The sequence below is a fragment of the Ipomoea triloba genome, chromosome 6 (genome assembly GCF_003576645.1).
Source record: "Ipomoea triloba cultivar NCNSP0323 chromosome 6, ASM357664v1".
Taxonomy (NCBI): Eukaryota; Viridiplantae; Streptophyta; class Magnoliopsida; order Solanales; family Convolvulaceae; genus Ipomoea; species Ipomoea triloba.
The window spans coordinates 25,749,520-25,773,739 of NC_044921.1; the positions used below are offsets into that span (position 1 = coordinate 25,749,520).

General features: G+C 34.5%; 2 protein-coding genes across 3 annotated transcripts; one reads left to right on the plus strand and one right to left on the minus strand.

Moving 5' to 3' along the window:
* Window positions 1-5,340, plus strand: LOC116022990 (mRNA cap guanine-N7 methyltransferase 1). Its single transcript, XM_031263919.1, has 13 exons — window positions 1-340; window positions 865-1,004; window positions 1,152-1,220; window positions 1,341-1,412; window positions 2,028-2,129; window positions 2,364-2,420; window positions 2,813-2,951; window positions 3,199-3,263; window positions 3,363-3,413; window positions 3,577-3,639; window positions 4,010-4,133; window positions 4,315-4,376; window positions 4,639-5,340. The coding sequence occupies exons 1-13, from the start codon at window positions 262-264 to the stop codon at window positions 4,735-4,737; spliced, it is 1,122 nt and encodes a 373-aa protein (XP_031119779.1). The 5' UTR covers window positions 1-261; the 3' UTR covers window positions 4,738-5,340.
* A 7,870-nt stretch (window positions 5,341-13,210) lies between these two features.
* LOC116023250 (ethylene-responsive transcription factor ABR1-like) lies at window positions 13,211-15,559 on the minus strand. Of its 2 annotated transcripts, XM_031264239.1 has the most exons (3): window positions 15,308-15,558; window positions 14,739-15,217; window positions 13,211-14,220 (listed from the first exon to the last, which is right to left on the minus strand). In XM_031264239.1, exons 2-3 carry the CDS (start codon window positions 15,127-15,129, stop codon window positions 13,469-13,471), a joined length of 1,143 nt encoding a protein of 380 aa, XP_031120099.1. In that variant the 5' UTR covers window positions 15,130-15,217; window positions 15,308-15,558; the 3' UTR covers window positions 13,211-13,468. The 2 variants fall into 2 exon arrangements, with proteins under 2 accessions (XP_031120099.1, XP_031120098.1); XM_031264238.1 differs by having other exon boundaries at window positions 14,739-15,559.
* Window positions 15,560-24,220: the final 8,661 nt, after the last annotated feature.

Genomic DNA, 24,220 nt, shown 5'->3' on the forward strand with positions numbered 1-24,220 from the left:
TATGCCATTGTGGTTGTTTGTGGCAAAATTCGCCGCTAAACTGTAAAAGGGAGAGAGGTAAATAGAGAAACCCGAAAAGAGGAGAGAAGGATCGAGCGGCGACAACCAAAATCGGAATTCATAGACAAAGATTCTCGCCTGAACTTGGGCGGAGCAGCGGCGGCGCTTCACGGCGTAGCGGACAGCAACTACTACGGGCTTTGAGGTGGGTGATTAGGCGCGGAGAAGGGAGAGGACGTAAGCTTTACCAGATTCTAAAGCATGAAGCGCAGTTACTCAGAATCCCCATCTTCTAGCTCCTTTGGACCTCCTTCGTCTAAATTTAAACACAACCCACCAGGTGATTGTCAATTTGTTCGCAGGGTTGAGTTTGCGGTATACATGTGGGGTGCGCATTTTTTGGGTCTGCGATCAGTTTATTCACTTGTGAACTTGAGCTTGGGGGGAATTCTTACTTCAATTAATCTTTAGCTGCTAAGCATTTATGTAGAATTGGAGTAATTCCGGGATTTTGTTTTGCATTATGAGGTAATCACTAAATTGACACTCATTGAATCTGGTTTTGCTCTAAGGTTGCACCTTGGATGAGAAAATTAGCTTGGTTTTGATTAAATAAATAAGTGGATTGGTTGGAACTTCCTAGTGTCTCTGTATGAAAGTAGGTGATGTTAAGCCCATGGAGGATCTTATTAATCAAGACCATTCTGGTTTTATTTATCATTGTGTCTGAGTGATATGGTTTTTGCATAATGTTTGCAGCTTTATTCACTTGGTATTAAATTAACTGATTTCTGCAGGTTTTCTAATTAGAGAAACTGTGTTTATTTGGGTTTGGATATTCAAGTGTATCTGTATTGTGATTAGGTGACTCTCAGTTTTTGGAGGATGAGAGTACGAAAATTTTTGCCAGGAAGGTTGCTGACCATTATAGTGCGAGGACCAACCAAACACTTGAAGAGCGAGAAGCAAGTCCCATTATCCATTTAAAGAAACTTAACAACTGGGTATGCATTTCATTTTGGGAACATATATATGGATAAATAGATATATTACTTGCCCTATAGCTGGTGAGTTTGTTACGTTAGTGGATCATCAAGCTGCGGATATGATTCCTTAGTTTTAATTCATCTGTATATTGCTTTTTTAACCAGATCAAAAGTGTCTTAATTCAACTTTACACCAAAAGAGGGGATGTAGTTCTTGATCTTGCTTGTGGAAAGGTATTTTTGTACTTGGTATTCCAAAATATTTGGTGCTGTATATGCTGTCATGTATACTGTGTATATTGCCCCATCACTGTTTGGCACAATCTCTTATTTTTCTTTTTATATTTTAATCAGGGCGGTGATCTTATTAAGTGGGATAAAGCAAAGATTTCATATTATGTTGGCATTGATATTGCTGAAGGCTCAGTAAGTGGCTATCCACTTAATTGCATGTTCAAGTTGTGTTTTGGTGCCAAATCAACATATGCATCTCTATTGTTAATCATGTGTAAAAGGTTTTGGTGCCACATAAAGTATCACATTGCGGATGTGGTTTACAAGAAGACATGGACAACCTCTTATATTGTGCCTTGCCCATTCTATTTCCCATACTGTGATTATTCATTAGTGATTGAACAATCTTAATCCAATGACTACAATCTGTATGATGGAGAATCTGGAATGATTTCTGCTACTAGTATTAAGTAAAGCTTGAATGCTAAATATTTTGTTGTCATGAAATGGATTACATGATCAAGGGATTATATGGCTATACTTTAGAACCCTCCATACAGCTGGTCCTTATACTCCTCAAGTTCATATCGTTTCCATCCAAGGTTTCCAGTCAGTTACAATCTTCTAATAAGATTTTTTCTCATCTTTTCTTATACATGGTTCCACACCCTGTAAGGTTTTTGTCATTTGTAAGCCTCACGTTGAAAATCTAGTGTTCTGTAACATCTGAATTACCTTATGTTCCATTTTAATCATGCTTATGTTATGCTTAGTGCTCTTAATAGCATGTTGACCATTTAAATGCAGATTGAGGATTGCCGTACACGCTATAATGGTGAGGCAGACCATCATCAACGACGGAAAAAGTTCTCTTTTCCAGCTAGGCTTATATGTGGAGATTGTTTTGAGGTAAATCAATACAATTGAACTACTTGTTTAATGGATATTTCGATCAGTTTCTCATTTTACCCCCTACTAATCTGTATTCTTTGTGTCAAAGTTATATGGTTAAGATAATGTTCTTTTTGTTTTACACTTTTACATGCATTTTATCAATGCCATTAGATGCTGTAAGAGTTTGAAATTAATCTCATGATAACTGATGCTAACCATTTGATTTGTTCATCTCATTTTGACTTTCAGGTTCAGTTGGATAGAGCTTTAGCTGATGATATGCCTTTTGACATTATTAGCTGTCAGGTTGGTTAGTCTCCTGCAAACTGTGGGGCTACTAGTACTTATATTAGAGTGTTCACATTGAGAAGGGAGTGTGGTCGTAACTCTCATCACAAACAGTTATAACCAATTCGTTATTGTCTGGTGTATGTGGCTAGCATTGTGTGACTTCTTAGCAATCAAGAATTTTATACGGTGATCCTTAGATAAACAAGTGTGATCTCCCTCAAGTTTTGGGGGTTTCATCTTATATGTGAATATATAAATATTAGGTCTGAATTTGTTGATGCCATCCTATCCTATCTGTACATTGCTTTAAAAACTTTCATTTAGTGCAATGGGGGATAAAAATATTTGCAATTCTTCAAGTTTAGCAAGTTTCTTTTATGAAACTTACAAAAATTAATTGTTTGCAGTTTGCCATGCATTACTCATGGTCCACCGAAGCACGTGCACGACGTGCCTTGGCTAATGTATCTGCTTTACTTCGACCTGGAGGCATCTTCATTGGAACAATGCCAGATGCCAATGTCATAATCAGAAAGCTTAGAGAAGGTTGTAATTTTACTACTAATTGTTGTATTATCTTTATGCTATCAACTAAAAGTTAAAAATGCTAAGAAGTTTTTTGTTCTGGTGGTTTATATATTCTATCCTTTCTTCACATGCTTTTTCCATTTTAGATCTACAATTGATATTTGTATGTACTGGAATTCTTTAAATCTAGTCGTAAAGGGAGTCGTTTTTGTTGCCAAAGAGATATCAATTGACAGTTGAGTTTTACATGTATTGGAATGTGCAGCCAAAGGGCTAGGTTTTGGTAATAGCGTGTACTCGATAGAGTTTAGTGAAGAATATTCTGAAAAGGTAAGCCCATCATAATTTGCTAAGTGCAATTTTGTAGAAACTTCAGTGCCGTATCTAAGAGAATTGATAAGCTACATCTTATAATCTATTGTCATACAGAAATTCAGAACTTCTAACCCTTTTGGCATCAAATACAAGTTCCATTTGCAGGTTTGCCTTTAATTTTATTTTTTACTGGTATTATAGCCTGTGCCTCCATGCTTTTTCATCATTTTATTGTTCCTTAATTCAAACACAGATTATGAGCTATTTTGCATCCTTACAATGAATTAAAATCAAACACAGAGAACATAACAGAAGTTTAATTCTGCAGGACGCAGTTGACTGTCCTGAATGGATCGTCCCTTTCCATGTCTTCAAGGAAATAGCAGAAGAGGTTAAATTCTACTCCGTATGATTTTGCTTCTTTCATTGTGTTTGTTGTCATAATTAAATAAGAATTATTTATGATTCTTCAAGGTCCTTTGGTTTGTAGAGAAGAGTGCAATAATTCTATTGAACTAAAGAAAACAAGAACGATAATATCCAGAGCAAAAAGCATGCTCTACCATATGAAACTGAATGTTTTCTATAACTAAGATTAGTTCATATGGAAAAATTAATGGTGTAGTGCTGCATTGGGATCCTGATAAGTATTAAGAGACAGGAACCAAAAGAACTTTATCTCGTATTGGTTATCTGAAATATATTTTGGGTGTCGTTTCACTGTTATGACAGCTTTATCTCATAATCTTTTTGATGTGCAGTATGATTTGGAGCTAGTGTTTGCGAAAAATTCGCATGCATTTGTTGATGAATATATGAAGAAGCCAGAATTTATTGAGCTCATGCGCAGGCTAGGTGCGTTGGGCGATGGAAACCAAGACCAGAGTAAGTCCCAGAAATTCCAATTCTAATGATTGTTGTTAGAATTCACTTTAATGCCCCACTTCTCTCTTTCCCTCTTACCATAACATGGTGTTTAACGTTCAATATTCTCATTTGGTTTCATACTTGGCTAAGTTACTGAAATCTTATTTTGCTCGTATTTTACTGTATTGGCTTTACATAGGTACGCTTTCACCAGATGAATGGGATGCTGCCTACTTATACCTGTCATATGTCTTGAGGAAGGCAAGTCTCGTGAACAAAATACTCAATTTTAAATGCCCGTACTCTTCCATTCATAGCCTTAGAATCCATTGGTTGGATATTGTTGGGCGGGGGCTGGTGAAGGGCCAAGTCCAGCAATTGGTGGCTAGAGCCCGGTGAAGGGTCAAGTCCAGCACCCTGCCTCTCGAAAATGTGGTGGCAGGGCCCTGAGACCTGAGTTATAGCTTTTGGCGTAGTGGTAAGCGCTTGATCCTAACATATATTTATGTGTTTATCTTTGTAGCGAGGGCAACCGGAGCAGAGACCAGTGAATCCAAAACGAGAGAAAGGTAAGATGCAATTGTCAAAGGAGGACATCGTGTATATCAGCGGTGGAGTATAGTGCATAATCTGATCAGCAACAAGCCGTGAGGTTATGGCAAAAAACCTTTTTCCACACGAGGAAACAACAGAGAGCGCCACAGAATCACAGCCGCTGTCTTGTTCCCATTTCGTGTTCTCTTTTATAAAGGCTTAGACGAACTCGCTTACAAATTTTGTAGAACATTAATAACGGCGCAGAATTCTCTGGTGCAGTGAAGATGGTGGCTGTTTCTTGTGAAAAGGGTATGTCAGCCATTATTGCTTATATTACATTCAAAGAGATTTACGTAATTCTCCCCACCCCATGGCGTATACACAGGAAACATTATACTTAACATGCTGTCTGAATCTGTACTTTTTCCCCAAGAATCTGATCCCTTCTTCTCCCTCGAAACCTCGTGTTCTTGAGTGAAACTGTATACTTGAACTGCTACTGAAATCGTTCTTGAATTAGCTCATTTTTTCCCCAAAAGATCGGAAACTATTTGACTTTGCGCAAGTTCATATAAGACATTCAAATGAATGTTGTACCAAGTCCAATAAATTTTAAAATGTATCGGATAAAACTATGTAATGTATTCATATTATGTTTATGAATCATAGGAGTTGGCTTGACTGGGTCGTTAATGGTGTCGTGTTTGAACTTGTTCATGGATAACTTTTGTTTGAGCCATTCATTGATTGTATCGTGAAGTTAGAATAATTAATTATAGGAAAAAATTTAAGGTGTCGATTAGTACACGGATTGTGTTATGTTTGATGCACAAGTGTAGTAATGCGGATTCAATGCGACCGAGGTTGGACCTAACACCTTTAGGTGATAAGGAAAATTCACAATTATTATTCGAGAAGTTGGATTTTACATGTTGGAGTGACAAGGGAAATTCGCAATTATTATTTGAGTGTGTACGGGGTAAATTTCGTTAAAGGATTAAACTTGTGACATTCTAGTACAAGAATCCCAAAAGATTGAATCCCTAATCCGAAAGGGCCTTATGCTTCGACTCGACATAATGTATAACGAAACATTCATCTGATTTGTTAAGAATTTCTCAACTAATATACATGGTCAAAGGATAGATTTTGATTTTGTCCATAAAACATTTTTGTTTTTGAATGGTCACTTCAAGTCATAGATTTTTGGTGTGCAAGTATGACCTAAGAATGTTGACCTTTACCAACCTATGGGAAGTTAGGTTAACTCTCAAATACATTTTCATTTGCCATATCTCAATTATGTGTCATTCATTTGCCATATCTCAACTTATTATTCCACAACCCTTAAAATATATACTTTTAACCTAACAAATCGAGAGAATTGATAATTAAGTGAGATATAAATTACAAAGTCGAATAATAAACTCTTATACGTAGTTAAAAGAGCTTTAGACTAGCTCTTACCTCTGAGTATGGATCAAGTTCTATATGCATGATCTTGACCAAATTCAGATTAATCTCACAGTTGTGGAGATATAAAGTGTATAATTATAAATAGTTACTTGCACTCCAATTTGTAGTAGTATCATATATTAAAAAAATAGTAACAGATCATGTATACAGAAGAATATATTAACAGATCATGTGTAAGAATAATTTTATTTTTCAAAGAAGATAAATGACATTTGCATGATGTTAAAATGAAACAGTTGAAACTAAGTATATAGCAAGATATCCATTAAAAATGCCTAAAATATGTTGAAATGAAGGAATTGTTCTAGAATTAGGTTAGGCAATCGGACCAAACATACATGATACATACATTTCCATTGTCATTTTCTTAATTGTGATTTGTGTGGAGTATAAGTTTGGTCCGGGTCACTTTTGAGTGGAATCAAACTTTGATAATTGGACTAATTTCAAGTTCATTGAATGTCATGGTGTTTGATTGAATGAGTGAGTAATTTTGAGTATGATTTTTGGTTTGCTACATTTGTCATCTTATAATATGATATGGTTAATGAACACTTAGGAAATATCTTACCAAACAAATTATCTAACAAATTATCGAGCAACCCTACTAAGTTGGTCAGATTATTGCTGGCTTGGTAACCCACAAGGTTCCAAGTTTGACTCTTAGTGAGAATGACTTATTATCCTTTTCGATTTGAGTCAGTCAATTTTAAACAATCTAAACTAGTTTACCTCATTGTGATCTTTTGACAGTTAAAGTCACAAGACACTAAGGATTTCGGCGACAACAAAACAAATATTCCTTTCAAACATATACATGATGGGGCACCGAGTACCCTAGCTAGTGGTGCTTCAAAGTAAAAATGTGAATGATGATGATCATCTTGGTGGACTCATAATTAGTGGTAAACGTAGTAACACTTCACTTCCAATCAATGAGGTGTCGGATTATTGTACCCTTTTTTTCATGTATCAAAACGGCTACTTGTAATAATGTCACCAAGCAAGCAGGAAAAAAACAAAAAAGGTAGCAAAAAGGAGGAAAAAGAACAAAAAATTTGTACCAAAAATTGCCAAGTGTTGAAGTTGATAAACTCCACCACCCACCCCCCACCTCCACGCTACCTCATCCTTTACCCCTAATCTATGCTTGCAAATTATTAAACCATGCCGACAATAATAAAGCGCAACGTAAACAGATTTATCTCTTTGCATGTAGTTTTTTGTAGCTAGGGATATAAGGTAGGCTCACTCAGAGCGCACATATAAACAATAGTTGCAGACTTTCACTTAAAAGATTGAATGTAAAATTTTTAATTTTAGAACGAGTAGAGGGTAGATACTCTAAGATCATGATTCTACCCCTTTATCTCACACTCTCCTGAACAAGAAAACTCCAAGATCAGAGCATCGATCTCCCAACATAGCTTGTTGCACATCTGGCATAGATAGGTTGATCAATCCATTGCAAACTCTAACCATAATGAAGAGATCGAGCACGTTATAAGAACATTTACGACTCTATTCTGCTCCCAATATAGATTTCTCATTGCCGACTAACTCCCGGCCTTTCACAATGCCTCCATAAGGGAGGCTCCCTACTCCCCTCTACGCAACCAATTGACAATTTAATAGGTTATATAATAATAATAGATGAAGAGAAAATAAATTTTTTTAATGATTAAATCCTATAATAATAAAATTTTAATGATGAAATCAAGTTTCTGACACTAATAATATTTTCATGTGTAAACATCATTAAAGAACTAATCAAATATTAAGGTTGTGCATCTAGAAAAAAATATAAATAAAAGAAAATAAAGATTATATATATGGTACTCACGCTGCTGCAATTTGTCAAATTTCTTAACCCAAACATAGGTAGGTAAACAACCAATAATGTTCTATCAAGAATTATTTTAAAATAAGATTTAAAACACGTGTCTTGTCAATTTCACTAGCTATAGTGTTATGTGGACTAATTTTTGCAATAATTTGATTCTCTTCAAATAATTTGAATAAAACACATGAGAATGCTAATAAGATGATATACATGTGTCTCTTATAATTTAACAAAAGATCTCAAATTCGAATCCTGATAATGCAGTTATCTTAAAACTCATAAAAGAATATTTTGTCATCCTTTGAGAGGTCCTACAATCATACATAATACAAACATAACTAATCTCATCGTGCGATACAATCTAATTACTTTTTTACTTTCAATTCTAACTAATACAATCAAAACAGAATCGATATTTTAGAATTCTCCTTAAATTAGGTATAGGGATATATGAAAATTAAAAAAATTAATAATAATTATCATCTAAAGTGATTAGATCATGATAAGAACTTGGTTTGTATGTATATGTGGGACCCACGTTTGTAGTTTCAATTTTGTTTGGTCACGTGATGTATGTGTGGCGTGCTTAGTGACCTCAAAGAGGAAGATGAAGGCATGAAGCTTCTTTCTAGAAAAGAATATGACATTCTATTTTAGGTATGAAAAACAAGAAAAGGGAAACCACAACCAAATTTTGTTCCAAACCTAAGGCTGCTAAAACTTAGATAGCATCGAGTTTGAACTCAAAATACTTAGTGATTTGAGTTTTCGTTCAAGCTCAACCAGGTATAAAAAGTTAGTTTCGCTAAATTTTATAAAAATTTCGAGCTCGTTTTGATTGGTTTAAATTGAGTTTGAGTTCAAACTGTAGTTATATATATATAGCTATAATTTGATTAAAAGCTTGAATTTCAACTATATGAGAGGTGTGAGAGACTCCACGAGTCAAAAAGTTTTGAGTTCAGAAATTTTGAAGTAAATAGCTCATGCATAACTTGCGGGTGAATTTACTCATTTGTCCCCTTTATGTTCATCACTATTATCAATCACCGGTTGGTTGAAATTGGTTGTTGAATGAGTACTGATGAAATCATATATATAAAAATTAGTTTGGTTGATGAATGATCTAGTGTGGATTAATGTGCATGCACTAGTGTTCATATGTACCTAATGCCTTGTCTATAGGGTACGAATTTAATAAAATGGTCCTAACTTCCATTAAATTACCTACTAAACGTACATTACCAATAATAATAAACAATTAGTGTAGAATAATTGCATTTAATAATAATGCATACCAAAAAAGAAAGGCACATGACAAAAGCCGTGTGGAAAGAATAATAGAGAAGGAAGGTCGTCTAAGGGCAGCTACCCAACGTTATTGTGTAGCTAAAAGCTAAGGTTTCGTACGTTAAAACTTGAAAACATTATTTTTTATTGTTATCTTTGTAGACATTTTATCTACCATTATAAAGCATGGCATTGTACTATTAAAAATATATTATATTAAAAGGGTAAAATGAGTTATTAAACTAGTGATTTAAATATTTGTATTATTTTTATTACAATAACGTATTGTTGCTCTTGTGTAATAGACTTTAAACCACATAGGAGAGGTAAATCAACACTAGGAAGATTTTGAGCAATGGACTTAATCGAGAAGATATTGACAATAATCGAATTCGTGACATTTTGGTATGAGAATTATATTTCACCACTAGACATCTCTTTCGAAGCGCGTTATAATAATTTTAAAATAACATCTTGATATATATATATATATGGATGGATAATCCCATCATTTGCCAAATCTAACTAGGAAATTAAAATCAAAGGAATATCACACATTCATACCAATCCTCCATGAGAAAGTGTTGAAGGGTGACTTGACGACTATATGTCAAGTACAACCTCGATCATATTGAAGGGAAACTCTAGCTAAAATTCTGCCGTATGATTTTATTCTATGTAACTGTGCCTTACTTTCACCTCCCATAGACCTCTCATTGAACATTGATTGATGGCTGTCATTGACAAAAATAATGATCATTCTCTACTCGATGATAAAAAATCAGTCACCTCATCATAAATGATAATTAAGAATAAAAAAATGATCATGCTCAAAGCAACAATACCACTAAAACAACTGTTCTATATGTGGACAAAACACAAAAATGGATCAATTATTATTCCGAAAATTATTGTTGTTAATAACATTTTTCCCATAGCCCACTATTTGTTAACAAGGTTTGGCACATGGTATAATTTGGATGCTAATTCAAAAGGGTACCACTTGCATGATTGGGGATGATATATGTTTTATGATTGCAACCATATATTTATCAGTATTATCCTACCCTCCTGCCAGGAAGGATACAATAGTCCAACAAAATCCCATTTCACTATCAACACCATATATATATATATATATGTATAATAGTGTGATTTGAATTAGGCTTTTGTACATTCCTTCATCTACTTGTTGCAGTCCTCGTGGAGAAATCTGACCCACGAATTTTCCTTTCCAACACTTTGGTGTCCCACACAAACATATCCAAATTGGGTGCATGTCCACATCTATTTCAGAATAGCAATCCATCTCTGGTTCAAGTGAAAAGGATTAGAGCTCCTTTTTATATAATTCAGTAAAGTTTGGTGTTCAAGATTTGTTAACTTAACAACATAAAGTGAAATAATGCTCTTTAAATAAGGTCCGATGCGACATATTGGTGTAAGTGGCCGTGCCGTCTTATCCTTTAAATAGAAGTTCAGAGTTCAAATCCCCTCTTGGATGAAAAAACTAATCTGGTCAGCACTTTGTCCCTTAATTGGGCTGGTCCGATGGTGCAAACGGGGATTAGTCTGAGTCAATTAGGGTTTGCTATTGCTGCCAAGTGTCAGCATGAATGACTGTGCACTCCCATCCATTAAGAGAGAACAGGAGTTCAAAACTCGCTTTAATTAAAATTAAAGTACGTCCTTCCTATGGTTAGGGCCTAAAAACTCGCCTTAATTAAAAGTCCTTCCTATGGTTAGGGCCTCGTAGTAGAACAAATCAAGCCAAGAACAGAAGGCGGAAATGCCACTTTAGGGTTTTATTTGTCTAAATAACTACGAGTTTCTTCAACCAATTAATTAGTATAACACTAATTCGGTTCATGTTGGGTAGAACTTCAAGGAACACAATAAACTCTAATAAGAATATCTATATAAACTCTATAGTTTAACATGGTCTATTACGATACCCACAACTAAACATGTATCAAAATATAATAAACCTACTAAAGATAAACCTACAATACTGGTCCCACTGCCCGTTATTTTAGCCTCCCCTACTTTTCTCAATATATTAAAAATTTAAGCAATTTGAAAGCAACATGATGTGGCTTCAAAGTAACATATCAATGGTCTAAAAGAAAGAAATTTAGACCATAATTCATATATAAACTATGACTACTAAAATTGACGAGTGCATAGTTTTGTTCTTCGTATACTCCGCAGTGTCTTATCCAAAAGAGATTTTTATTAATGAAAAATCTTGTGCAAATAAAATAAAATAGACAAAGGTGACAACAATGCCCGCAGAATCTCATTCTTCTACGCTACCAAAGAGCAAACAGGTTAACGTCACAAAGACAACAACATAAACAAAGATCCATTCATCTATCCATCATGGGATTATTATTATCTTCTACTAATCCGTATGTAATTATCAATTATGCATCACCTTGTACTTTGTGCTATACCATATCACATCACCTACCAAATTACTTTTTTAGTTCATTAGTTGGTTTCGGTGTTAAAGTATTATCAAACCCTATTTTTAGAAAGACGGTTTTTGATATGATGGATGTTTGAACGAACTTTTGAGACTTTATAGAAATCAAATTTCTTTCTCTAACTTGTTTACTTGGATAGTTGGATAGGAGTTGGGGTTTTTGGTATCGCTAAGAAGTAATATATGCTTAAAATGAAAGAACCCGTCCAAGGACAGGTATATAATACTATCAAAGTTGGCCAGTAGGTGTGGAACCCGCCAAAACCTACCATACCATTTGGCGGGGTGGGTGGAGCCCACCAAAGCCTACCATTTGACGGGGTAGGCGGAGCTCGCCAAAGCCTACATTTGGTTGGGTGAGTGGAATCTGCCAAACTCTAAAAAGGTTAAAAAAAATTTTAAAGTATTATTAATAATATTGATGTGCCTTTAAAACCTTAATCCAACCCTTACCTTATTTGGTACTTGGCGGAGGGGCTGACTCAATGGGTTAAACTTGTTTGGATACCTCTATTATTACGACGTAGTGACAAATTAAAGAGTGAGCCTATAAATAACAATACTTTCGTGAAATCACAAATTAGGTTTTTAATTGTACATCATACATCTCGTAATTTACCTCATTTACATGACCTTAAAGGGTAGAGATTCTGGGAGCGATAGCGAGAGGGCATTTACCCAAAACTTAAACTCATTGTGCCCCATAAAAGACTTCCACTAACACTAGATTAGGATAAGCATAATTGCCTGATTACGTACACAAAAAAATCCTTTGATGGGACTTTACCTTATAAAATATTACACACAAGTACATACGTAAATCTAATTGTCACGCATAAGACCATGAAAAAAACAACCTTAATTAATTAATTGCTCACATAGGGATAAGACCACAAGTCCAAAAAACAACCATTAAAAAAATCCAAAGGCAAAAATTTATAAATTGCAGAAAAAGGGAACATATCAGACCAACTTGACAGGTTGAATGCCTTAGCTTCCACAAGTTTCTTTATGGTTTGGGTTTCCTAAAGGCCAAAAACATCAAATCCTCAGTACCAAACTGTGTGTCTAAGAAACCTAAATAACATCATGAGATGCCCCTTTTTTGATCAGGACAACAATAGTGCCTAACCTAGTTTCATTGTTTCAATATAAATTGTACTATAAAATCATATGTTTTAATAATAATTAAGTTCAGACTACTCTCACAAACTCTTTTCTCTTTTTAAAAAAATCGATGAAGATTAAATTCAATCTAAATATGTCTTGCGTCTATCTTCTGTTCAAATCACACCAAATCCTATAATTGCATTAGCTGTCTAGTTACAAAGAACCTAAGTTGTCGAGTTAGATCAATCTTTATTTTACTATTAAAAATGTTACTATTACAAATGTATAAAGAGGAATACTGAATATAGTTAACCTAACTAATTGAATATAAGTACATGAAGTGTTATAATATTAAATAAAATATGATTCAAATAACATTAATCGAAATAGTCATATTCCAATGCTAAGTAATCTATCAAACAAAAAATTGGAACAAGCTAAGAATATAATAAATGCATAAATTTACCCAATAATTGTATGATATTTTTTCCTTCCTTTAATTCTTTCCCCAAAAATTGAAAATGATATATTTCATAATAAAATGGAAAAAAAAAATTATATCTTTTTTGTATGAAGGGAAAAATTAAAGAAGAGGCCTTTAGAGAAGTTTTAACTAGAAGAGGGGGGATAATGGGCAGAGCTAGTCCAGAATGGTGGCCGGAAATTCGAACTTGTCGCCGGACTTTGAGTGGACGGTGGCCGGAAAAAGCTCGATTCGGTGGACGGTTGGGCGGCGGAGAAGAGCAGGGGAAATGAAGAAGATGAGGAGGGCGAAGCAGAGGCGGCGGATGATGAATTAGGCATTGAATGAGAATGCAAAACCGCCATTGATGACGCAAAGTACATTTGCTCTAGCAAGCTTCTTGGCGGCTGGCTGAGGAGCTCGCCGGGGTTTTGGAGCAGCTGAGAGTATTCCCAGTAGTCGCCGGAGATTCCGCCGGCGCCGCCGTGAACCGCCGCGTGCGGCGGCGCTGGGAGCATTAGCGGCGGCCGCGGCGAAGCGATTGCCGGCGCGTGCAGCCTCGTCGCCGCCGCTTGCGGCCGTGGCTGCGGCGGCGGCGGCATTAGTCGCACGTTCTCCGGGAAGTTGAGCTTTGCCCTGTTTCCCCGGAACCTCAGGGCGGCTTCGTCGTAGGCTCTCGCCGCCGCCTCCGCCGTGTCAAACGTCCCCAGCCAAACCCTCGCCGCCTTGTGTGGGTCCCTTATCTCCGCCGCCCATTTCCCCCACGGCCTCTGCCTCACTCCCCTGTATCTTCTCCTCCTTTCTCCCGTTTCTTGATCTTCCGACGTAGCGGCGGCGGAGCCGGTCGCCGCCGCAGTCTCGGCCGCCGGCGGCGGCCTCACAATGCCACCACCTTCCTCTGCAAAAACATTAAACCTCAAAACCAATAACATCCAAAAATATGTACAAATAAAAGAGGTTTAAAAAGTCAAAAAATGCCACAAAACCATGTTCACACCTTCCTAACACATGCAATAACAAACTTTATCCTTAAAATTAAAATTAAAGAAAACATATAAATCAAAAAATTATAAGATGTCAATTAACCATGCTGATAAGTCAGAAAATTCTAAGATGTTAATTAGCAGTATTGATAAGTCAGAAATTCTAAGATGTTAATCAGCAATATCGATTGGGGTATAATTACTGATTAAACTATAGAAGTTACAAAATTTTATGATGTCGATTTGATTGAAGAGAGAAGTAAAAAATTTTAAGATATCTATTGACCCCCAATGTTTATTAAGGTAAAGAAAATTTGGGAGGAAATTGAAGATGATGATAAAATTTTGAGATTTTGTATGAATTGAAGATTGAAAGAATGAAAAAGGGATCAAGAATTTTGGAGAAATTAAGGAACAGAAATTTTATACATACCAGATTTAACAGAGGACGAGGTTGTTTCAGCCGGAGTTCTAAATTCTCCAAACCCTCCGTAAACCCTTTGAACATGTTCAGGAATCTGACTAACACTTTCTTCCTGTTCACGTCTCCGTTTCTGACCGGCGCCGGAGCTAGAGCTCGTCGACGAGTAAGTAGACGACGGCGAATTGACGGAATACCTGCCGGCCAACGAAGGAGCCGCGGCGGCGCCGCCAAACCTCCACTGTTCTCCGGCTGACCTCTGGGAGGACATAACTTGCGTCAGCGCCGTCACCACCGCCGTCATCTCCCCGGACTGTCCATACCCGGAGAACATCGGCGGCGGCGCAGGCGCCGCCGCCGATAACAAGTAATCCGCCTCCTGTTGTATCTCCCGTCGAATCATTTCATCGAACGACTCGGACGCGCCTTCCGAAGCCGAAGCCGAAGCTGAAGCCGAAGCCGATTCTTCCCCACTCCCCGTTGCCGGAAACCTGGCATATTCGCCGGAATCTCGTCGGTTCGCCACCTTTATAGACAAACACATGTACCCACCCACCCTTAAACGAAAAATCACGGCTTACCCAGATTTTTTCTCGGAAAATTATGGAGGCCCTTTGAAGATTTCGGCGAGAAATTGATATTGAAAGACTCTGTCACCTTTCAAACTAGTTCTTGTTCGTTCGTCTGAGCTTTATGAACATGCAAGTTGTTCAAGCAAAGATAATTAAGCTCTGGTTTTTTTTTTTTTTGTTTTTATTTGTTTTCTTTTTTACAGAAAATCCGAGTGAAAAGGATATATAAAAGGTGGGGAAAGTTGAGAGTTGAACCGCAAGCTGCCGTCAATGGAACAGTTGTTAAAATTGGAACAACGTACATACTCCCTTATATTTAAAAAACTAGTTCTTTCTCGCAATAGATGATTACTTCTTGGACGAGAATACTTGAGATAAATCTCATAATATAAATTTTATCTATTGTAGATATTTTAAGAAAAAAGTGTGATATTGACTCCCATCTGAGAGAACCACTTCGTGTAGTGGTTAAACCAACAAGATCAGAGTATCTGCTCTTTAAAAAATTTAAAAGTAAAATAATAAATTGTATAATTATGAACCATGTGAGCATTAAAGTTCTATATGTTAGCATAATTAGCACCACAACAATAGTATTCATAACCTATTGAATACATAAAGTTATAACCTAATTGTACTAGTTTACCATATTTTGTCAAGATCGTGCATGTAGTCTAGTGGCACCAAGTTGCACTCCTATTGTCAGTTTGAGCCTCGACTTTTTGTACTTCAGAGAGTTGAGGAAATAATTATGAACAAATACTGCATTGTAACAGAGTCAGTAGTACTAAAAGAAAGTACTTCATTGAAATTTTCTCTATTATAAGACTTAAATATGTTTGAGCCCTAAACATAAGGGCTCACTCACCACTCATTCCTTGAACCCTAGTAAATGAGATAAATAGCAAGGTGTGTCTTAACTAGACTCTCAAATACTTATACACTAATGACATGTTTGGTATAAAGAAATTGTAATTCACTTCCCACTTAATTTCAAACAGAAAATTACAGAGTTTGGTTGGGAGGATCGGAATTGCAAATTTAAGGAATTACAAATTTCACTTTCTTCCTAGGATTAGAATAGGGCCAAACTACCCTTCCTAATAATCCCATATCTTTCCCTAAAAGCTACAATTACACAAATATGTTTATTTTTATACTTTTTTTTTTCAATTCTCATATATACCAAATATTATAATAAAATTCTTAATAATTCTATTCTTATTCCTAATTTATTTAACAGAATTATAATTTATTCCATTATATATAATTCTGTCTTTGTAACCAAACGACCTCTAATAATTACAACAAGCCCAAAACATAATTAAATTATATGCCAAACTTAAAAGAAGGCAAATTTGACACTTTATTCCATGTTTCAATTAGGATTAAATAAACAAAAAAAAAAATTATGTAACATACAAATTAGGTAACTAGCTTAGCCAGTATGGCCTATGCAGAGCAGAACACGTATATTATTTACTTTTTGTCCTTTTTGGGGTTTTAATGTTTTACTACATGCAGTGGGCAAGTTGGGGTGGTATGTTCACACTACAGATGTACAAGTTGTAGGGAAGTTACATGCACTTTCCTTAACCTCCACGACCTTTTCTTTAAGAATGTCGGTTTATTTTTTGTGTATGGGAGTGAGACACAGATCAGATGGTTCAGAGCTCATCTTTGAATTGTGTTCTTTATTTTTATTTTAATTTTTATTCGGTTTTCATCCACCTAAACCCAACTTGCGATTCATTGAATTTGCTCCACAAATAATGCCAACTTCATATCTAAGCATATCCAAAATAGGAATCCATTTACCCACTGTAATTTTGGTAAAACAAGCAAAAAGAAATAAAAAGTTTGGCAACGTTTTATATAGCTTTTTATATGCCATGACTTTATAATCTGGTGGTACGAAGTGACTTCGGAGGTTATAAGTTCGAGTCCTAATCTGGTAATATATTGACTCTGTGTGCCTCGGTAGAATGAGAAAATAGTAGTTATAAACATATCAGAAATGGACACCGTTAAACATATCTATAAAGAATGAAATATCTTATACCCAATCGACATTAAATCTCGAAAAGAAAGTTAATGGAGATATTGAAAACAACTCAAAAATAAAGACTCAAGGCATAAGAAGATGACCTGGGGTTCAAGATTGGCAATCCAGTCCAATCGACATCAAATCTCGAAAAGAAAGTTAATAGAGATATTGAAAATGACTCAAGAATAGAGACTCAGGGCCTGACCTAAGAAGATGACCTAGGGTTCAAGATTGGCAATTCAGTCCAAGTTTGGTGACCCTCGGGTCAATTTGTAAAAAAGAGACTCACAGTTTGGCCTAAGAAGATGACCTAGGGTTCAAGATTGGCAACCCGGCCAGCCGAAGTTTGGTGACCCTCGGGTCAATTTGTTTTATCATAGGTGTTTAAATTTCTATCGGGTTCTCTTCAACATATCCTTCTCGACGATTTTATGGGTGTTCTTGGCACGAGGAGAGTGGGCTTAACTGTACATTTTGTACACTAATCTCAGAGAATTGAGGAGCAAGCAGTAGTGAATGGCTCAGATTTAATTTGTCTTAAAATTCAAACGATTCTTCAAATCCTTGACTCTTCCGAGTACATACGCAGTGGAAGAATGTCTTGTCCGATGATAATAATATGTTCAACGCTCATCGTTATTGATCGAATCTCGCATGATTTAATGGCGGCGATAGCTGCGCTATCTATGTAGTGTGTATGTGCATGTAGTGTTCAATTCGTACTATCCTGTAAACACTGTTTATGGATGCAATCTTAAAAAGGTTACCAAATCTTTGGAGCATCAAATATGGCCAGAAGATCAGGCCATGCCACAGGGAAATTTTGATATTTATCGGATAGAGTGCAAAAGTAACCCTCATAGACAGAACGGATAAAGAGTTATACAATATGCACTCTCAAATTTTATTTTTTCATTTTGATATTTTCATCTTATAAACTTCAGGAAAAGTGTTTATATAATAATTTGTGAAAGAGAGTAGAAAATGAGGGTGTACTTAATATTTTCTATGGATAAATAAGATAAGATTCAGCACATAGTTTCTTAAGTGGAAAGACTAGTGCCTTGTGCCCACAAGAAACCTACTGTATTGCGTATTGTTTCACACTACGATTATCAAGACACGATTCTGTGTCCTAAGATGTAATCTGTAACCAAAATATTGACTAAGTTGCATATATACTAATATTTTTGAATCTATATGTACATAATTTTTCCATTTTACCATTTCATCCATAAAAACACGCTCTATAATTGTGTTTATCCTTATCCCTTCAACTATATATATGTGTGTGTGTGTGTCTGTGTTACATGCGCTCACTCTTTATTGCCGACAATATTGGTGTGGCGCACACTATTACGTTTCGTGTAGGTTCTACTTGGTTGTTTCTATTTTGGGTAAAAATTTTTTATTACGGAAGCACGATGCCAAATGTCTTTGAAAGGTGAATCAAAAGAAATCCTTCAACTAGTCCGGTCCATATCCACACACAAGTTTATATTACCTCCCTATCTCTTGTGTTTGTGTTCTTATCAATTCACTATGACACATGCATATGCCCAACAAGAAGCCTAGTATTTTTTCTTTTATATTACTGACTATATTACATTGTAATATCTGTTCATGTATAAATATTCTTAAATTAAAATAGAGTAATAGTTATTACAATGTATATACTAAATTGTCATTGTTGCGATGGGTCAAATTAAACCGTACGGCCAAATTACGGGTCTTTCAAACATATGATCTCCAAAAAATTAAATATAAAAAATAAACCATAAAATTACTAAATGCCAATAAAATACGTCCAGTTGCAAGCTGTATGACTCTGTTTCCTGTCATGTCTACTGAAGAACAATTGTTTTTAATTATTTTTTTCTTTTTGCTAAATTTTACTCTTTTTGACAAATGCAAATAAAAACAAAATTATAAGCCCCATTTGTTTACCAAATGTTTTATATTTATATTAGTTTGCTAGTTCTCCAGAATAAGAAAATATATTTATTATTTATATTATATATTTTCTCCTTGAACCATGTGCCGTATTCTTATGTGCTTAATAGAGAAGAAAGGTATATATAGTATTTCTATACATTGACTTTTATACTAATATTTTTTACTTATTATATTTGTAAGTCACGCTAACACAATCAACTGTAAATAATGGATGTACTCTATTCAGAAGGTCTTTACACACTTATAAGCCAAACGAAATACTGTTGTTCTCGATGTTATCTTATCAATAAATAATTCGTCATATGTCTTATCATATCTTTGATGTTATCAGATCAACACGGTATTTTGTCATGGGTCTTACTATACACTGCTAACTTCTATAGAACAATTTTTTTTAAATGTATTATAGTTTGGAAATACAGAAAATTTATGAGATGTAGGTTTGTTGAAAAAGGTGGTATAATTACGTAGTTGGGTGTTGAATGAGAAAGGGATAAGGACGAGATTTGGTCAAGGTGGGCCAGGGTCAACGCTTCCTGATGCACACGTGGGCTTGTCTTGTAAACCTAGGTGGGTTTTATGTGTCATCTTAGGTGGGCTCAAAAAATAGGCTCTGGGCCCACTACTTCCCCACTCCTCACGCCTCAGTTCTTCTTCTTCCTTTTTCTTAAAAAAAAAAAAAAATCTTTTATCCAATTCTTTTGAAAATTTTAGAGGGTTTTTGTGTGAGTATATAATTGTTTGAATTATATTCATATATTTTGAGGCTAATCATTTTCATCCAAATATTCAACAAAGGCAAAAACTTGTGTGAGACCGTCTCACCATGAGACGGGTCGGGTCAAGATACAAATGTAACACCTATATGCACAAATGTCATATTTATATGCTTAAATGTAATACTAATCAGGAATAAAAATTTTGTTACTTATAAGGGTAAATGTAATACTTTTAAGGGAAAATACAATACTTTTACATTTCGATTTAAAAGTATTACATTTTTGCACAAAAGTATTATATTTGCCATTATAAGTAAGGAACACTTGTCAACATTACTTATTATGAAAAATGTATTACTTTTTCTCTAATAAGTAACAAAAATTGTATTCTTGATTAGTGTTATATTTGAGCATATAAGTATGACATTTGCACATATAAGTATGACATTTGCATGGTGTTTTGACCCGACCCGACCCGTCTCACGTATAAGGATCCAGAGACAGTCTCACACAAGTGTGACCCTTCAACAAAATATATATATAGTCGACGATGCACCAAGTCTGCTCTACTTATACCCACAGGCCAAGCATGGTGAGCTTTTGAGGCCTGTACTTTTGTGACCGGTCGAAATTAAAACCCACCAGTACTTATATAAGGGGAGAGACAACTGACTTAAGACGTAAAATTGATTTTGACAGTTCTAAATGAGATTATTCATTAGAGCTGATAGTTGTCATTTGATGGAGTTAATTACCCTTGTCAATTTGGAAAAATTAAAAGTGAAAATAAACCCTAAAAATAGAGAAAATGAAACAACTACCCATCTGAAATACCATTATGATTTAAAAAAAAAAAAAAAAAAACTATTTGAGGAGACATTTGTGAGTATATAATCTATATCTCTTTAACCAATGAAGCCATCAAGTAAATAATTTTTTAAAAAATGTTTTACTCCTTTGTATAATGGGTTTGAGCTGGTTAATTATAGACTAATTTACCTCTTAGGAGAGTTAGAACACACTTTTAAATAGTTGCATCAACGAGTTTTCCTGTAAATTTTAAAACAGTCAAAGCTTAATTAAACAATTAATATTAAGAAAAAGAGAAGATTAGTAGGTTACGTTACAACATGTTTTCCACAAATTAAAGTTGTATTAATTGTATGTACGATGCAAGGCTCTGGCACATCTTATTTGAACAGTTATGCGACCTTCGATAGATATTGGTTGAATTTTTCATTGGTGACAGATCGTTTGTATTAAAATAAGTACTACAAATTCAAATATTATGACCACAATTTTATGTGTATTACTCATATTAAATTATATTGACGTTATTATTTAAGTTAAGATCATACATTGGTCAAATCATAAATATTAAGTGAAACAAAAAGTCATATACTTGTATATATGGTGCAATCTTGTAATGAATAATGTATTAATTAACACACACGTGTGATGTGTGAAGAATATTTATCTTCAATTTAATAATTTTAGATAGCTAGTGAGCGGACTGCTAATGTAACTATAAGGATGATGAGCAGTGAAACATTTGGAAGACTAAATTTTAAAGATTGAATGTTCCGACTAACATCATGACCTAGACTGTCAGCGCAAAGCCGAGAATTAGAAACCTAGCATGGAGCATCATGGTCGGCATCACAACACAACTAGCAACGTAACACAAGGTTCAAAGAGTTAATTAGCCCTAAGAGTCACGATGTACCTCACGGCTTAATCCAAGCTGTAATACGACAAAGTGCTAAGTGAGATTGAGATCCTTATCATGGTAAATAATATCACAACGTGATGTTTACCAAAATTATATGTCATCTTAACTTATAAGGGTACACTAGATTAAAGAGTTTTGAATCAAACTTTTTGATAGGCACGAAATGATACATTTGAATTCGACGCTCTCAAATGTACCAAACTAATGTAATTAATTTGACATAATATATAATATATGCAATCTTTTGGGTGAATTGTTGAGTAAAGAAAGGTAATCATTGTTTGGGTAAAAGAAGAAATGCCCGTGCAACTAAAATAGTAATTATACTACACAAATGATAATTAGAGTCAAATCGGAAGTGCCAAGATTCACCTCACTTATTATTCTATCTATATTTTTTGTTTCTTCCCAATTTTTACCTTTGATGATTGATTAGACATCTAAATAAGCATGCAATGCAAGTTATACCCTATTAGACCTAACGCACCATCATTCCAACCTTAATCAATACTTTACATCAAATTAATCCAAGATTACCCCATGATTCCCATCAATTGATACATTACTCTTATTAAAAAAATGTTATTTTTCTTATAAACTCTCAAAATATTCCCCTACTAACCTAATGATAGAACTCTTTAAATACTCGACCCCGCTAAAATTTTTTAAAGATCTAATTAATAATCAAATAAAAAATAATAAAAAAAAATAATCGAGTAAGGCAGCATCAAAATTCAAAAGGGAATTTAGCATTACTATAAAATAAAATAACAAAAAAAAAAAATAGTCCGCCGTAATTTAAATGTTTAATTAGTTAAATTTAAATATATTGCTTCCATAGATTGAGTGAAATAAGAATTGTCGTGACTTTCAAAAAAAAAAAAAAAAAGAATTGTCGTGATTCATGCATGACTATTATCTTTAATATATTAAATAATTAATTATTAATTAATTAAAATTCCTGTTGGTTGATTTGATGTTTAAGGGACAAATTACACTAATCTCGTTCCTTTACAAGAAAGGGAAATGCATGATTCACTAAATTTGAGTTTAAAAGTCACTTTTTTGTAATTAATTATTCATTTCCTCTTATCATATTCTAAAGTATAAATTTTATTTTATTTTTTTTTAATTTTACTAGCTAGCTTTGATTAGGCAAGCTGCAAGAAGTACAATTAAAGTTTAATTAAGTAATTAGCTGAACATTAATCTAGCTTATCTTTATGTCATTTTCAACATTACATTATGGTCTTTCTCCCAAGTGGTAATTAAGAATCCATTGAAATTGAACCTCAAGTTGAAATAGTGTTTAATGGAAGCAGTCATTTTTTTTAAAGACTAATTTAAATCCTGTGAGAGCGAATTTGCACTCCCAATTATATTTCTTATTTGGAAACTTTAAATAGCAAGATTTACCTGTCATACAATATCTATGCCTGCGAGGGGAAGACCCGGCCCGTTTAGGGTGGGTGGAATTCAACATTTTTCACCAAGAACCCATTGAAACTAGCTAGTGGGGTTTACACTTTATTTTTTACAGTTTATTTTAGCATGATTTAATGTACCATGTCTGGTTTAGGCAATTATTCCATGTTGTTTAAGGAATTATTAAAACTTGGAAATTTCACCGACAATATAAAGTAAAAGCTTGGTTAATTAAAGTCATGAAAAACAAGGAATCAAGTACATTAGCAAGAAAAACGAGATAGCAAGTGTAAGAACCACTGTGGTTTTTACTTTAATTATTATGTGTTTTTTTTTTCATTATGATAGTAACTGTATTATTTAATTCATTGGAGTTAATTCTTTTGGTATAGTAGTAGACTGCATTTTAGTGTATATTTGTTGGGCAATAAAAGAGATGGAAAATTATAAGTTTACTCATCAATCAATACTTTAAGGGTAAATTCTCGTTATATGTCTAGATTAGTAAATTTTATTGAGAAATGAATAAATACTTTAAGGGTAAATTCTCGTTATATGTCTAGATTAGTAAATTTTATTGAGAAATGAATAAAAACTATGATTCATTTATTTTTCTGAATCAATCCTAACATGTCATGTTAGGAAGTAAAATTTAAGAGTGCGGGCTTAATTGTTCAACTTCAAACCTAAGATGTTTCAAAGTAGGATAAAAAGGTTACGTATTAGCCCTAACATGAAATTTGACCTGAATTGAACTTAGCACTCGAGTGGGGAAGGGGTTTCTAAAAGTCGCCTGATTTGGCTTGGCTCACAGTTTGTTCTCTTTCGTCTTTCTCTTGGTAAAGACAAGACTTATGAAATACAACGATATTTGTGTACAAGTTTTGAATATAAAAGGGTTTTCAAAACAAGAAAACCACTCATCATAGGACAAGTGTCCATTTCTCATCCAAAGCATGCATGCATTAATCAAAGTGGTGTTTTTCACAAAGCATTATATTCATGCATGCACATTAATTTCCACAAAAAAAAAAAAAAAAAAA

Coding starts and splice junctions, on each gene's coding strand:
- LOC116022990 (XM_031263919.1), top strand. CDS start 262: ATGAAGCGCAGTTACTCAGAATCCCCATCTTCTAGCTCCTTTGGACCT. Junction 341..864: donor ATTTAAACACAACCCACCAG/GTGATTGTCAAT, acceptor TATTGTGATTAG/GTGACTCTCAGTTTTTGGAG. Junction 4,134..4,314: donor CGATGGAAACCAAGACCAGA/GTAAGTCCCAGA, acceptor GGCTTTACATAG/GTACGCTTTCACCAGATGAA.
- LOC116023250 (XM_031264238.1), bottom strand. CDS start 15,270: ATGTGTTTGTCTATAAAGGTGGCGAACCGACGAGATTCCGGCGAATAT. Junction 14,221..14,738: donor CTCGTCCTCTGTTAAATCTG/GTATGTATAAAA, acceptor ATGTTTTTGCAG/AGGAAGGTGGTGGCATTGTG.